Source organism: Drosophila pseudoobscura, chromosome 3 (genome assembly GCF_009870125.1).
Source record: "Drosophila pseudoobscura strain MV-25-SWS-2005 chromosome 3, UCI_Dpse_MV25, whole genome shotgun sequence".
Lineage (NCBI taxonomy): Eukaryota > Metazoa > Arthropoda > Insecta > Diptera > Drosophilidae > Drosophila > Drosophila pseudoobscura.
Genome location: NC_046680.1, coordinates 11542164 through 11555906, shown reverse-complemented (window position 1 = coordinate 11555906; position 13743 = coordinate 11542164). Strand labels below are relative to the sequence as shown.

Genomic DNA, 13743 nt, shown 5'->3' with positions numbered 1-13743 from the left:
TAATTCTAGTGTAATCTAAAAACATCGATGTTTTTTCTGCAGTCTACACGCAGACATCGATGTTGACATCGATGTTTCTCCAGCTCTAATCGTGCGGCCAGAACTAGGAAAAAAAAATTTCAATCAAATGGCTGGGAAACGGCAAGCGACGTCAAATCTTAACCATGATAACTGGGACCAGGAGGAAGAGCCCGAGGACCGTGGCACCTTCAAGACGGCAACACAGGAGGAGTTGAAGACACGCGTCATCAAGAAGGCGCGCCGCTCTGTTGCCGGTGCATCCACAGATGGCGGGGACACTGCAGCCGCATCGAAAAGCATTTTCAGTGGATTTTCAGGCAAGTGCAACAGCAAAGAAGCATTATTTGATTAACTCTAATGTTGTATTTAATGGTGTTCAGGTTTTGGTAGGCCGGCCAACGCATCGGCTACAGGCTCGCCGTTTGCATACCTATCAAACCCGACGCCGGCTTCTACTAGTGGCGATGCGCCAAAGACCACATTTTCGTTTTTAACTAGTTCCAGCAACACCAATAAAAAGCAAGATGGCGAGACAGCGACCCTTGGCAGCAGCATCAGCTCAACGGCCAGCACCAGCGATGGTACAGCTCGATCCTCTTCAATATTCGGCAACGTGTATGCGGCTAAAAAGGATCCCGAACCGTCGGCGGCCAGCAGCACTACTACGCCAGTTTTTGGCAACGTACCAGCGGTTAAAAAAGATGCCGCCGTTCCTTCGTTCTCCTTCGGGAGTGCAACAATGCCAGTAAAGCAATCAACAACTGCACCAACTTCTATTTTCGGCAATGCGTCAGCTGCTAAAAAAGATAACGCCATACCTTCGTCGTCCCTTGGAGAAACCATAGCAGCAACAGCAAGCACCACTCCTTCCGCTTCAATTTTCGGCAACGTGTCTCCTGCTAAAAAAGACGTCAACATACCTTCTATCACCTTTGGAGCTAGAAAATCGGCAGAAAAGGTTTGCACAAGTACCACAGATGGTACTACTCTAAACACCTCAATTTTCGGAAAGAGTTTGGCGGCCAAAAAAGAGAGCAATGCAGAAACTTCCAAGCCAAGTAGTAAACCATCGCCCAGCAAGACAGCCGGCAACACAGTACGGAGCTCCGAATACCGAGATAATGTGGCCGATTTGAACCGTGATCTGCTGAAGTTTCTAAACGAAAGCCTGGACAAGAGTCTCTACTGCATACTGACTCCCGTATTCCAAACATATGACAAGCACCTAAAGGAACTGCTGGACGAGGAGAATGCCAAAACGAAGGCAAACTCTCAAGTGAAGGCCCCAGTTCCAGCAGGATCGACTCTGCCGGAAATGGCGACTATCCCAACAACGCCAGTCACCGATACTTTGGGAAAAGTTCCGTTTTCCTTTGGCAAACCTGCCACTCCCGTCACTGGCTCGTCGGTGCCCTTCTCCGCCAAGAAGCCAACTTGCACCATTACCAGCGGCAGCACAGCCACCACGACAACCACACCGCTGTTCTCCTTTGGCAGCACTCCAGCTGCAGCTTCTCCGAAAATACCTACCTCCACATCCACCCCTGGCATGATGAGCTTCTCGCCAAAGCCTTTGGGGGAGAGTAAAACTGAAGATGTGGCCAAGCCAGGCTTCTTTAGCTTTGGAGCTAAGGATAATTCCAGCAACAAGGCCGAAACAGCCGCCGTGCCACTGAAAACAAATGGCTTTAGCTTTGGATTTAAGAGTGCCGTCGCCGATGACAAACCTGGCGGTAGCTCCTCGCTATTTATGGGATTCGGAGGTGCACCTTCAGCGGCTGGAGGTGATGCCAAGCCTTCTGCCGGTTTCTCATTCACCCCAGGTGCCACACCCTTCTCCTTTGGCAATATAAAGCCGCCTGCAGCAGCTACAGAGTCCGCTGGAAACACAGAAGACCAGGATGAAGAGGACCAGCCACCGAAGGTTGAGTTCAAACAGGTAAATACATACATCACTTGAAATAATCCCCATCGACAGCATGTAAAACACTGATACACTTTCCAGGTCATCGAAACAGATGCCGTCTACTCAAAGCGCTGCAAGGTGTTTGTAATGAAGGGTAAGGATTATGCCGATCGCGGAGTGGGCACGTTGCATTTGAAACCAGTGAAGGACTCGGCGAAGGCCCAGTTAATTGTTCGTGCCGACAACAATATTGGTCAGGTACTGATCAATCTTATGGTCGGCAATGGCCTGCCCTGCCAACGCATGGGCAAGAACAATGTAATGATTATGAGCCTGCCCATGCCGGAGGATACCAAAGCGGTGTCTATTTTACTGCGCGTTAAGACCGGCGAAGAGGCCGACGAGCTATTGGCGAAAATCAAGGAGTACACCAAGTGAAGGGCCGCATTTTTAATAAATCGTACATTTGCATGTTATTTGATTGTTTATATAATTTACAAAGCTATGAAAATAGAATATCAGAATGTATGTAAACGCTCGTTGCATTATCTAGGATCTGGGTACGACACGTTTTGCTTCAATCAGATCGATCATATTGACCATTAAACAGGGTATATCTTCGCATGAGTCGTCTAAGCTGTTGCAGTACTGTTTCAGTACAGGACTGATGCCGGGAGGAGATGCTGGAAGATAGAGAGAGCACATACAGACATCGGATCGGTAATTGAATTGATAATAGTTTTTCTTACATATAACTTGCAGTGAAACGGCTTTGGTGCGACGATTGATGTAGGTACAGCTAGCAGCTATAACTCCGGTTAGCCCCGATCCCATTGATTTCTTGATCTTCCTTAGCTTGAAGAGTATTGTGTCGCCCCTTTTTGGCAAATCCTTTAGCGGAGATGCGTTTTTAAACATGACCATCGAAGAATCATTTGCCTGAGAATCTAAAAACATATTTGTTCCTTAATTTGGATGAGTCTGAATTGAATATCATAGTTTACTTCTCACCATTACTTGGGACATCTTGGGGGGACACTTCCACGTCAGAGTCCACATCTACACTGGTGTCATCTAGCACCATGACATCGTCCTCGGAATCACAGTCTATAGCGTCGGCACAAACACGTCTGGGAACCGTTTTCACATCTACTAAGGGTGCCACAGCTTCTGTTGTAGCTCCAGCTCCAGCTATAGTTGTAGATTCATGTTTGGCGGTCTTGGGAGTGGCCAATTTAATGTGTTCACTGGAATCTGTTTGCTTTTTCTGGTATTTTCTAGGGATATCTTGGGCGGGTTTCGATTTGATTGAAATGTTGTAAGTGCGCACTTTGTTTGAGTCCAGCTCCATTAGCGGGCAACGAAACGAAATGGGCCGCGGTTCAGGGACTAACAATGTTGAATTTTCCTTTGCTGTTAGGTCTGGCTCCTGTAACTCTGATGGGCGGGGAAGTGTAGAGGTAATTTGAAGACTCGAACTGCTTATTTGATATTCGGCCATAAAGGAATTGTGAACTGGGGGGTCCTGTCGTATGACTTCAGCTTTTCTGTTATCATCGTCATCCGAACTTGACTGATCGCATTCGGAGTTATATTGGGGCATTGGCATCGTGGTTTCATTTGTTTCAGCCTTATCATCAGCAGCGGCATTCAGGGAAATTGGTTGCAAAGTCGATTTATTAAAGCGTTTTCGCTGATTCAACGAGGCGTTGGAGAGTGGCTCCACGTCTTCACTGGTGTTACATGAAGGATTCACCTTATCATCAGCTGCGGCATTCAGAGGAATTGGTTGCAAAGTCGATTGTTTTTTCTGTTTGAAACGCTTTGGCTGGTTCAAAGTGGAGTTAGATAGTGGCTCCTCGGCTTCACTGGTGTTACATGAAGGATTCACCTTATCATCAGCTGCGGCATTCAGAGTAATTGGTTGCAAAGTCGATTGTTTTTTCTGTTTGAAACGCTTTGGCTGGTTCAAAGTGTTGTTGGAGGATAGTGGCTCCTCGGCTTCACTGGTGTTACATGAAGGCTTCACCTTATCATCAGCTGCAGCACTCAGATTTATTGATTGCGAAGTCGATTTGTTTTTCTGCTTGAAACGCTTTGGCTGGTTCAAAGTGGAGTTGGAGAGTGGCCCGTCGGATTCACTGGTGTTACATGAAGGATTCACCTTATCATCAGCTGCGGCACTCAGAGATATTGGTTGCAAAGTCGATTTGTTCTTCTGCTTAGAGCGTTTTGGCTGATCCCACGGGGGGCTGCAGCATAAGCTCTCGGTTTCATCGAATGATTTCTTGCGCTTCTTGCTTGTCTTTTTGCTTCCTTCCTCTAAACTGGTGGCTGGTGGTTCATGGAAAGAGAAGGCCCTGCAACGCATCGGATCGCCTTTAGAAGAGATTTACCGAGATTAGTTCACTTACTTCAATCCAGAAGCATCTTTGAGCACCCTCAGAGACTCCTTGGGCGGTAGAAAGTATCCTGAATTGGTTAGCAAACGAATATCCTTCTGCAAGAGACATCTGTAATGTGAGTATAGCAAACTTTTTGAATGGAATGTTTGTTTCCGCATACCAAATTGAAGAGGACCTGAATGTGCTTCTGCACATCCTCAATAGTTTGCCACGTGCTGTCGATCAATATCAATGCGTTCTGACGCTCGTCGCTAAAAAAGAATGTAAGGTTCACCTTCATGGTAAACGCTTCCATTGTTTCATTTATTTTTTATTTTGAAATGGTAAATGCTCCCTTCAATCTGCTTCTTATCGTTTCCGTACGAAAGGCATCCCTGGTTTCGCCAGCAAAATATTTATTTTCACAGCACTCTACTTGGTTTTAAAAATAAATCCAACAATGGAATTCAACAACTTATTTAGTCAACAGGGACTAGCTTTAATTTACTGTGCGAATTTTGCATAGAAAACTCGGGACGGGATAAAACACGAAACGAAATCACGATATCGATAGACCTGCATACCGATAGAGATAGGCAATTCTGTACTGTATTTGCAACGAAAACAAATCTTATCAATAAATTGAATGGAGTAGCATTAATCATAGCTCCGATTAGGTATAATGATGTGATACAGACACGAGGATACTGTTCCAACTCAAAAATGAGCAACGGTGACGACACTCAAAATAACCAGAACCAGGGCACCGATGGGGGGGAGCGCTCTGCTGTGGATTCAACAAAGGAAAAACGAAGTTGGTTTCATTCCTTGACCAGACGGAAGAAGTCCGACTCTGCCCTGGTCGCCCCGCCCTCTTCCAGCGACGCTGTTGCCCAGCCATCTTCCCAGATGCAGAATAATAACAACGAGCTCTGTGTCCCAAATGCATCTGGCTGCTCCGGTGGGGATGCATCCATGGTCATCGGCAGCGCCAGCAGCAGCAGCCATAGCAATGGGGGAACTCTGCGTAAACGGAAGGACAAACGGAATGTGTTCTCGCGTCTACGAAAGAAGGTGGGGCAGGGCTTAAGCTCCCTGCGAAACTGGAACTCCATGGGCGACTCCGACTGTGACGGAGGCACCACCGACGCTACTTATGAGTTCCTTACACCGTCCATTTGCGTTGAGCCCACATTGCCATTCACCCACGATTACTTGCGTTTCATCCAGAAGAAGTGGCTGAAGCGACAGGACACGCCAAACGAGGTCATGTACAAGGCCTGTTCGGAGATGCTCAAGTAAGCGCAACATCATCATATTTCGATCATCGATGATGACTCATCTCTCGCACTCTTTTTTTGGCCTCATTTGTATTTCAGTCAAGTTTGGTACTGGGGCGAGATTTCCAGGCGAGATGCACAGCGCCAACTCAGCGACAAGCCGACCGGATCGTTTCTCGTTCGCGACTCGGAGACAAGCGGGTCCCAGTTCACACTCAGCTTCCGTATTGTCAATGTAACGCTGCATTACCGTCTTGAGTATAAGGATGAGTTCTGGAACTTTGAGGAGCTCAAGTACGCGTCTATTGTGGAGATGATCGAGGACATCTTGTATCGTTGCACCAACGATAACTTTGTGTGCTTCGTCAAGGTGCCCAATGAAATGCAGCCGCCCTTGCCGGTGATTCTTAAGTACCCCCTAAGTCGGTACCAAAACATGCCAAAGCTGCAGGACCTGTGTCGGCGTGTCCTCCAGCGGCAAATGAGTTCCGAACAGCTGGCCAACCTGCCAGTGCCAGTGAAAATGCGGGAATACTTGTCCGTAGAGCGCGAGTTGGTCTTTCAAAGCTAAGTACAGGTTGCTGCAGAGCATCTGCTGGTTATAGCTTTAAAAACGGAAGGGAAACGAAGGCAAACATGTAAACCAAAGAGGGTGACAGACAGTTAATGATATTTATTGGGATTGTGTTGCTTGAAATGAATTCAAAGCAACACATAAGCAAAAGCAAATGCAGATTCAATGTTGGCCATATGTATGTTTTTTGATGCATTTCTCTTCGCTCCAAAGTTACTAAGCGCACCGAATTCTTTACGGATATGTACTGTACTGTACGTGCACAAGCCGAGTGTGGTGTGTATGCTTTTACTGTATTTGATATAATGATAAGTAACACGCCCAACCGTATCTAGGATACGAGCATACCTATGCCTATGCTATATACTATATACTGCATATATGTGTATATGTTATTGGCCAAATCACTCAATTGATTAGTTCTTCATGGGTCTTGGTCAAATCTGTACTATTCTGTACACAAACAGATACCTAATATTTGTAAATTCAAGACACTACACATGAATGTATTAACCTTAGCCTTACGTCAGACTCTGATATTGTATTGTACGTACAAGTATTCGCATTTTTTTGATTCCTAGCGTCGACACAAACAAATCTTTTCACTAATCTAGATATTGTTGCACATAACAGAATTTAGGAAGCTTGACATCTATTTAAATCCAATTACTCTTGTTACAATGTGTGTGTATTTTATTAAAAACTATAAGAATATATCGAATAACTCATTGAATGTATTGCTGTCTACCGAGTTCGCAAATAAAAACGAAACCAAATATACAAGAAAATCACATTCGCTTGTAGTTATTTGATGGTATATTTATGTTGATTCTAGGTCCACGCTATCCCCGCCATCCTCTGGGTTCTTTCCATCCTCGTTCAAGGCCTCGGGGCGATCATATATGCGATAGGCCTTGAATTGGCCCACCTTCTCGCCGTTCACATAGTGGAAGCTGAGGAAACATCTACGGCACAGGTATGAGGGATCGTGCAGCTGACGCAGTGACTTCTCGACAATGAACTCGTAGCCACGAAGGCCGCACATATAGCAGCTGCGTCGATTATAGTTGTTAGTGGCGCGCACATACGGATAGAGGCTGTGGTCCAGGAGGTGGCCGCCGTTGGCTGTTGGCAAGACCTCAATTTGTGAAAAAACAAACAGATGCTCGCAATTTCCATGGTGCAGGTAGTGCAGAGGTGCGCCCGGTCTCACAGTGAGGTCGATGATTCGTGTGCTTTCCATATTTTCCACCTTGAACTGTTCGCCCTGCAAGCCCTGCGCCTTCGCGGCCCATTGGAGCACAGTCTCCGAGTAATCGCAATTATCCGGATTCCGTTTGTCGTTATAAAAGGTATCATAGATGAAGAAGTAGCCCGGATTTGTTTCAAGAGTTGGCAAAGGCGCATCTGGATCCTTACTTATGTCCACGAAACGCTTGCCATTGCAGATGCAAAAGATCTTGTCACGCAGCTCCGTGAGATATGTGCTGCCAAGGCAGACAAATTCCTCGGCAAACACAGGACTTTCCAGCTTCAGTCCTCGGTGTGTGGCACGTGCCGGCCGATAGAAGCGGACTGTAATCAGTAGTTCGGGTGATTCGAGTAGCCTGGCCCCGGGAACACTATTATTCCCGGATGGCGGTGGGACTAGTCTGTAACTGAATTGGGTGCGTCCAAAGGAATTCTTGCGAGAGTTTTCCTTGTGCACGCTAAGGGCTGTGTAGAGCTTGGGCACATCCCGGTCGGTCATTGGTTTTACTAAATTTGAGCGAACGATTTCAGCGCCGGGCTGAAAGGGATGGATGCAGTTTTCGTCTGGCGAGGAAATCAGATCTAATGAGCAACTTTTCTCCACATCCACGGACACCGGCGAGGTAGGTGAAAAGAAAAACGGCACTTCCTCTGTCTCGCCAGTTGCCTTGGGCAGTTTTTCTTGGTAATCGGATAGAAAAGAGCGTAAATGTATAGGTCGTTCCAGCGTCTCGAGATAAATTTCCATGATGCTAAAATGAGAAAATCAAAAGGTTATAGTTGATCCGTGTGTCGGAAGGGGGACTCCATCTGACATACCACTGTTAATGCTCCTCTCCGAACTTGTTAATAGCTTCCTTGTAGTTGATATTCAGCTTCGTTTTCGGCGGTGTTTCTGTTTCTTCGGTAGTGGTATCTGGCACCTCTGTTGATTTTTCAGGATCTGGCGGCAAATTCTCTATGTAAACCCGCTCAAAGGAAATGACTTTGTCAGACTTGTCCAGATACTGGTACTTTTGTCGACAGGATGACTCGAAAAGCGGGTCAGCCGGCGAACGATCCGTGGCTTTTTCGAAAAACACATTTGTTCCCAAGGAGTGCTCGTAGGTGCCTTTGTAAATGCAGCCATTTACCTCCGCCAAGGGGCTGTCGCTTTCAACTCCTATAATTTTAATGGCAGAATTCTCGTGCTTCAGCAGGTGAGGTGGTAATTGGTTTTTAAAATCCGCAAAAACCAAGTACTCGCTTTCCTCGTACTCAGAATCAGAATCATTCATAATTTTATTCTGAATTTTGCGCATATTATTCCAACAACATTACACATGACATGATTGGAAGGTTGATATTCACCGATTTGGATATTCGGTTCGCTATTTCTAGCGAGCTAGGACCCTCAGCCGTGAAAATATAATTTTATTCGATAAAATTTCTACTATAATATTGGCCAATTGTGCTCTTTTTTATTGGATTGTATCTATAATACGCGAATATAATATTACTCAGATCGACGAAATTGTACACAATATAAGTTTTTTTGTGTTAATTACACGATTTGCTACGTGGCAACTACACAGGGATGAAACTCGAACAGGGACACCTGTAAGTGTATCGGAATATATTCGATATACTCGATATATCAACAACGAGCAACCCTAGCAACGAGGCCGAACGAATATAATTTCGGTGGCAAAATTTTCGTGTGTTCTTTTTGAAAATAATAACAAATTGCGCATTTTAAAACTGAGGGAAATAGTAGTTTAGCCTGTTAACAAACATAGCAGCACATCCAACAAGAATCGTTTCTCGGAAATCTACAAATAATATTTTGTACAGTGCGTGCGTCGAATAGACTGGGCAGCGGCCATTTTGAGCAAAGGCAAAACGTCAGCACCCTTTGTACACTTTTCCTACGTGAGTTATGAATTGCTAAATCGACACGCCGTGTAAAGTTTTTCTGGCATTGTGCAATACTTTCGAGCAATGAACTAACTAACAAGTGAATATTTGTGTCCGAAGATTGCTAATTTAATTTTCTCTCACTCTCTCGTTTGCGGCCGCGCCGCCCTCTCTCAATATCAGTGAGCTACGATAAATACCGCACTTTAGAAGCCGCCGAGAGCTTTTACGCTTAGAGTGAAAAGCTTGCTGAACGTAAACAAAACCAAAAACCACTCACAAAAATTAGCAAAATGGCTGATGAAGATATCTCATTGAACGAGGACCAGCTCTTGGAGTCGATGGAAGAGACCAATGGCGAGCAGGAGACTGAAATTGTGACAGAGACTGAGGTAAGTGGGGTTCGGAGGAGCCAAACGAGTTTTGTATTCGTTTTGCAAAAGCACAGAGTTTCTCGGGAAAAGCTTTTGGCGGCACAAAGCTCAAAGCCAAAACGGCAGCCATTTTCGAAGCGTCGTTGCGCGTCTCCCCATTCATTGTCTGCAAAGTTTTGGGCGTTCCAGAAGTATACTCTTAATACAGCTAACCAATTTGCATTCTTCCCATATTAAACAATTGTGCAACAAAGGAGGAAGGCAGTATGCAAATCGACCCCGAGCTAGAGGCTATCAAGGCCCGTGTGAAAGAGATGGAGGAGGAGGCAGAAAAAATCAAGCAAATGCAGTCCGAAGTAGACAAACAAATGGCCGGTGGATCCACAACCGGTCTTGCTGCAGTGCCGCTTTCCCTCGAGGAGAAGCAGGAGATCGACACGAGGTCCGTCTATGTGGGGAATGTGGACTATGGAGCATCTGCGGAGGAGCTCGAAGCACATTTCCATGGATGCGGTACCATCAACCGGGTCACTATTCTGTGTAACAAAGCTGACGGCCATCCCAAGGGCTTTGCCTACATTGAGTTTGGCTCAAAGGAGTTCGTTGAGACGGCCCTGGCCATGAACGAAACCCTGTTCAGAGGTCGACAGATCAAGGTGAGAGAAAGCTTTCTCATGACTCATTTCGAGTATTGGGAATTATTTTGACATTTCTCTAATTTTATGTCTGCTTCCAGGTCATGTCAAAGCGCACAAACCGCCCAGGCCTTTCCACCACAAACCGCTTTGCGCGCGGCAGCTTCCGAGGACGAGGAGCTCGTGCCTCAAGGGCCTGCTGCCATTCCACCTTCCGAGGCGCACGTCGAGCAATGTAAGTGTGGCATTGCCAACCATACAGCCGTTCCCCCGAGTGGAGTGCGCTAATTCCGGTCTGTGTTTCGTTTCAGAAGGGGTTACCGCGGCCGTGCCAACTACTATGCACCCTACTGATAATTGTTAAATAGAACCCACTAGTAAGGTAAGTCCACCATTTCAATCCGGACTCGTGCGAACCGAACACCGAACTGAAACTCTTAACAGAAACTGTGCTAATTTTTGAGGGGGAGTACTTTCCACTTTCCCCTTGGCAGTGGCCGTGACTATTGTGACTATTCGTATAGTATAATCGTATGTTACGTGTATATGGACCGACTGATAGATTTTACCTAATCAATGCCTGCAGCCTGCATGGGCCGACTGATAATGCGTGCATTTTCTCTGACCACACTGAACATTTCTTTAATACAATCAATGTTTGATTTCAGATTTTTTTACCAATTTATTTCAAAAAACATTATTTTACTGCCAAACTTCTTTGCTAAATAGAAAACAAATAAAATAGAAAAGAAAAGAAAAGAGAAAACAACCCAAACAAGAGAAAATGCCAGAAAAAAATTAATAAGAATTGTTTTAATAATAATTTAAAAAAAGAACAGCGGCAAACAAATATATTTACAAAACAGGCGAAAAAGAAGAAAACAAAATCTACAAAAAAAATCAACATGGACTTGGCTATAATGTTTTTTGAAGCACCCAACACCAAACACCCCTCTTTTCATATATTTTTATTTTCAAATAAAAAATCAAAAACCGAACGAAAATAAAAATCCAGATAATCCAAACAAAAAAAGCATACAACTCGAGAGAAGTGGAGAAAATATATATAAAAGAGAACCACAAGCGAAAAGAAAAGAAGTTAAAAGATGGCAAAAACTCGAGTAAAAGAAGGATGAAAAAATTAAAATGCAATAGACTAAAAGACGACAAAATACTTGGAAAATAAATAAAATGAAAACCACAAAATAGATAAAAGAGAAAAATAATGAAATTACCGGTCTTACGTTTATATATTCGAAAAAAAATATATAGAGTAAAGAAAAGAAAATATTGCATTTTTCTGTCAAGAAGAAGAAACAAGATGACAAATATAAACGAATTAAACAAGCAAGCGTTCACGCCTTTCCTTTGGGCGGGACAAATTTGGGAAATAAAACCCTGCTCCTCCATCAGCCAGCCAGACAGCCATCCAGCTAGAAGAAGGAGCAGCAGCAGCAGTAGCTGTGCCGCGGCCAGACCAGTCAGCAGCAATATCAAACAAATAAATTATTCAAAACATGTTAAAGAAAAGAATAAAGGATACTTCATTTTCATTTAAGCACTTTATTATATGGCTTTTCTTTCAATTGTAGAAACTGCAGAGCCCGAGAAGTCCGTTCGGGATTGCTAGATTCTAAGATTGGACGGCGTGTCCAAGGTCCTAGTTCTTCTGGACGGCAGCCTGAACCAGCGGCAAGTTCTTGCCCAAGAAGCACTTGAAGCCACGGAAGGCCCAGGCGTTGGCGCTAGACTTCTGCTCGTTCTTGTCGGCGCACTTCTCGATGTCGGCCTTCAGCGCTGCCTTATCCTCCTTTCCCTGGCCCAGCTGGGCCACCAGATTGTCGATCTTGAATCCCTTGGTGTCGTCGAACAGATCGAACTTGTGGAAGATGCACTGGATGTAGCTGCGGGTGATCTCATCGTCGGGATACTCGAACGTCTTGTACTTGGCCACCAGCGCCTCAGTCACCTTGTTGGCCTCGCCGCACTCCTTGCGGACAGTCTGCAGATCCTCTGCGGTGCGCAGTTTGTACTCGTCGGCGGCAGAAGCCTGTGTTATATGGGGGTTTGGGGATTAGCGGATAAGAGCTCCCTCTCTCCGTCACCATTAGATGCTACTCACCAGACCGATCACGGCGCACAGCAAAATGGCAACGGCGTTCTTCATGTTTGCAAAGTTTTTTTTTGTTCTTTAAGATTGGACTCGGCTTAGAATTGGCTGCTTGCTGTATGCTCTCCAAGTGGAAACTGTTGTCTGTGGACTGCCGGGCTCCATCTTTTATACCTTCGCCGCGTGTGGACGCTGACGCCGACGCCTCTGCCGCACTCAATTGTGGGGGCGGCGATTTTCGAGTGGCGCTCAATTGAGTTGCACTCGCTATGAATAATTTAAGCCTCATTATGGAATTTTTCTCCGTTGAATTAGAGCTCAACTAAGGAGGCTATAACCTGGACATATCGCATATGTAGATAGAGATTAATTAGTTAGGGACTCCTAGGGCTATTCCTAGCTGTCTCTGAGCAGCACTGAAGCCCAATTATTGGTTGACCCTGTCGCCGAGATCATACATAAAGACCAGGCTTCTGAATGAGTGGGCTTACATGTAACCTATAACATATTTGAGCACTGGGTACACGCAGCCGCTATGCAGCATGTGCATAAATGTATATTTCGTTTTTAGAAATTAAATCAATTGCAGGCTTCTACCGAGTAAAAACTAATTGCAATTAATTCTCCGTATGCCTCATCCAGAGTATCGTAGTGCCGTAGAAGGATGGCCGATCAGCTGTTTTTTGCCCCCCTGTCCCTGTTGGAGCATTATTATCATAAACAGCGAAATCTGTGGTCTGCAGTGGGGCTACACAGCTAAATCTTCCTACTTACGAGTACTTAGCAGAGGCGTCGGCTGTGATATAGGGGGGACTAGTAGAAAGTTCCAGAATATAAATACTCAATGACCCCAGTAAAACCAAAGTAAGGCAGAAACGCCGCCCAGCGGACCGAGGGGCCCTGCCGCATGACGCGCGATTCCTAACAACAACATCTGTAGGGTAGGAAAATTAAAACTAAACTGAACCAAAAGAGCATTCTGTTTACGAATTTGGGACCCTCCTCACGAATTCTATGGCTAAGCCACTGAATTTGTGGTCAGACGACCATTTGTGTCACTTAAAGTGTCCACTTTGTGGTTTATGTATGCCTTTGTATGCCAATATGATGCTGGGATGCTGGATGATGGGTACCGTCTACCGTGCATTAAATGAGCATTAATTGAATTGGCAAAATTACGCTACCAAATGAAATCTGCCCCCCTTTGAGGCCCCTGCAAAACGCACACAGAGCATTCCCTCACCCCATCATAGACGAGTTGTGGTGGTCTGGCCGTCGATTTCTGCACCCACATTTCAAAATTTTCCACTGC

At 45.3% G+C, this 13743-nt stretch overlaps 7 protein-coding genes across 8 annotated transcripts; 3 read left to right on the top strand and 4 right to left on the bottom strand.

The window, feature by feature from the left end:
- Positions 1 to 34: 34 nt before the first annotated feature.
- On the top strand, positions 35 to 2455 carry Nup50 (nuclear pore complex protein Nup50). Its single transcript, XM_001360881.4, has 3 exons — positions 35 to 338; positions 402 to 1960; positions 2027 to 2455. The coding sequence occupies exons 1-3, from the start codon at positions 128 to 130 to the stop codon at positions 2363 to 2365; spliced, it is 2109 nt and encodes a 702-aa protein (XP_001360918.3). The 5' UTR covers positions 35 to 127; the 3' UTR covers positions 2366 to 2455.
- Positions 2363 to 4828, bottom strand: coil (coilin). The gene is made up of 5 exons (XM_001360880.4): positions 4493 to 4828; positions 4342 to 4427; positions 2939 to 4287; positions 2677 to 2874; positions 2363 to 2610 (listed from the first exon to the last, which is right to left on the bottom strand). Exons 1-5 carry the CDS (start codon positions 4625 to 4627, stop codon positions 2477 to 2479), a joined length of 1902 nt encoding a protein of 633 aa, XP_001360917.4. The 5' UTR covers positions 4628 to 4828; the 3' UTR covers positions 2363 to 2476.
- Positions 4829 to 4897: 69 nt separating this feature from the next.
- On the top strand, positions 4898 to 6953 carry Socs44A (Suppressor of Cytokine Signaling at 44A). The gene is made up of 2 exons (XM_001360879.4): positions 4898 to 5609; positions 5691 to 6953. The coding sequence occupies exons 1-2, from the start codon at positions 5035 to 5037 to the stop codon at positions 6160 to 6162; spliced, it is 1047 nt and encodes a 348-aa protein (XP_001360916.2). The 5' UTR covers positions 4898 to 5034; the 3' UTR covers positions 6163 to 6953.
- Positions 6675 to 8165, bottom strand: Pbp49 (proximal sequence element A Pbp49). Its single transcript, XM_001360878.4, has one exon. The coding sequence runs from the start codon at positions 8162 to 8164 to the stop codon at positions 6986 to 6988; it is 1179 nt and encodes a 392-aa protein (XP_001360915.4). The 5' UTR covers position 8165; the 3' UTR covers positions 6675 to 6985.
- LOC26532043 (uncharacterized) lies at positions 8133 to 8803 on the bottom strand. The gene is made up of 2 exons (XM_015184346.2): positions 8236 to 8803; positions 8133 to 8168 (listed from the first exon to the last, which is right to left on the bottom strand). The coding sequence occupies exon 1, from the start codon at positions 8715 to 8717 to the stop codon at positions 8241 to 8243; it is 477 nt and encodes a 158-aa protein (XP_015039832.2). The 5' UTR covers positions 8718 to 8803; the 3' UTR covers positions 8133 to 8168; positions 8236 to 8240.
- Positions 8804 to 9029: 226 nt separating this feature from the next.
- Pabp2 (poly(A) binding protein nuclear 1) lies at positions 9030 to 11874 on the top strand. Of its 2 annotated transcripts, none has more exons than XM_001360877.4 (6): positions 9030 to 9327; positions 9496 to 9704; positions 9941 to 10342; positions 10423 to 10556; positions 10636 to 10703; positions 10990 to 11874. In XM_001360877.4, the coding sequence occupies exons 2-5, from the start codon at positions 9606 to 9608 to the stop codon at positions 10673 to 10675; spliced, it is 675 nt and encodes a 224-aa protein (XP_001360914.2). In that variant the 5' UTR covers positions 9030 to 9327; positions 9496 to 9605; the 3' UTR covers positions 10676 to 10703; positions 10990 to 11874. The 2 variants fall into 2 exon arrangements, with proteins under 2 accessions (XP_001360914.2, XP_033234648.1); XM_033378757.1 differs by having other exon boundaries at positions 10633 to 10703.
- Obp44a (Odorant-binding protein 44a) lies at positions 11869 to 12584 on the bottom strand. Its single transcript, XM_001360876.4, has 2 exons — positions 12444 to 12584; positions 11869 to 12371 (listed from the first exon to the last, which is right to left on the bottom strand). Exons 1-2 carry the CDS (start codon positions 12486 to 12488, stop codon positions 11982 to 11984), a joined length of 435 nt encoding a protein of 144 aa, XP_001360913.3. The 5' UTR covers positions 12489 to 12584; the 3' UTR covers positions 11869 to 11981.
- Between the last annotated feature and the right edge of the window lie 1159 nt (positions 12585 to 13743).

Bases quoted from the DNA above. Each gene is read 5' to 3' on its own strand.
- coil (XM_001360880.4), bottom strand. From the start codon at position 4,627: ATGGAAGCGTTTACCATGAAGGTGAACCTTACATTCTTTTTTAGCGAC. The intron at 4,288-4,341 runs GTAAGTGAACTA...GATGCGTTGCAG, and splicing joins AAAGATGCTTCTGGATTGAA to GGCCTTCTCTTTCCATGAAC. The intron at 2,875-2,938 runs GTGAGAAGTAAA...ATATGTTTTTAG, and splicing joins CCAAGATGTCCCAAGTAATG to ATTCTCAGGCAAATGATTCT.
- Socs44A (XM_001360879.4), top strand. From the start codon at position 5,035: ATGAGCAACGGTGACGACACTCAAAATAACCAGAACCAGGGCACCGAT. The intron at 5,610-5,690 runs GTAAGCGCAACA...TTTGTATTTCAG, and splicing joins GCCTGTTCGGAGATGCTCAA to TCAAGTTTGGTACTGGGGCG.
- Pbp49 (XM_001360878.4), bottom strand. From the start codon at position 8,164: ATGGAAATTTATCTCGAGACGCTGGAACGACCTATACATTTACGCTCT.
- Obp44a (XM_001360876.4), bottom strand. From the start codon at position 12,488: ATGAAGAACGCCGTTGCCATTTTGCTGTGCGCCGTGATCGGTCTG. The intron at 12,372-12,443 runs GTGAGTAGCATC...CATATAACACAG, and splicing joins TGTGCGCCGTGATCGGTCTG to GCTTCTGCCGCCGACGAGTA.
- Nup50 (XM_001360881.4), top strand. From the start codon at position 128: ATGGCTGGGAAACGGCAAGCGACGTCAAATCTTAACCATGATAACTGG. The intron at 339-401 runs GCAAGTGCAACA...AATGGTGTTCAG, and splicing joins CATTTTCAGTGGATTTTCAG to GTTTTGGTAGGCCGGCCAAC. The intron at 1,961-2,026 runs GTAAATACATAC...TACACTTTCCAG, and splicing joins CGAAGGTTGAGTTCAAACAG to GTCATCGAAACAGATGCCGT.
- Pabp2 (XM_033378757.1), top strand. From the start codon at position 9,606: ATGGCTGATGAAGATATCTCATTGAACGAGGACCAGCTCTTGGAGTCG. The intron at 9,705-9,940 runs GTAAGTGGGGTT...TGTGCAACAAAG, and splicing joins AAATTGTGACAGAGACTGAG to GAGGAAGGCAGTATGCAAAT. The intron at 10,557-10,632 runs GTAAGTGTGGCA...GTTTCGTTTCAG, and splicing joins CGAGGCGCACGTCGAGCAAT to AAGGGGTTACCGCGGCCGTG.
- LOC26532043 (XM_015184346.2), bottom strand. From the start codon at position 8,717: ATGCGCAAAATTCAGAATAAAATTATGAATGATTCTGATTCTGAGTAC.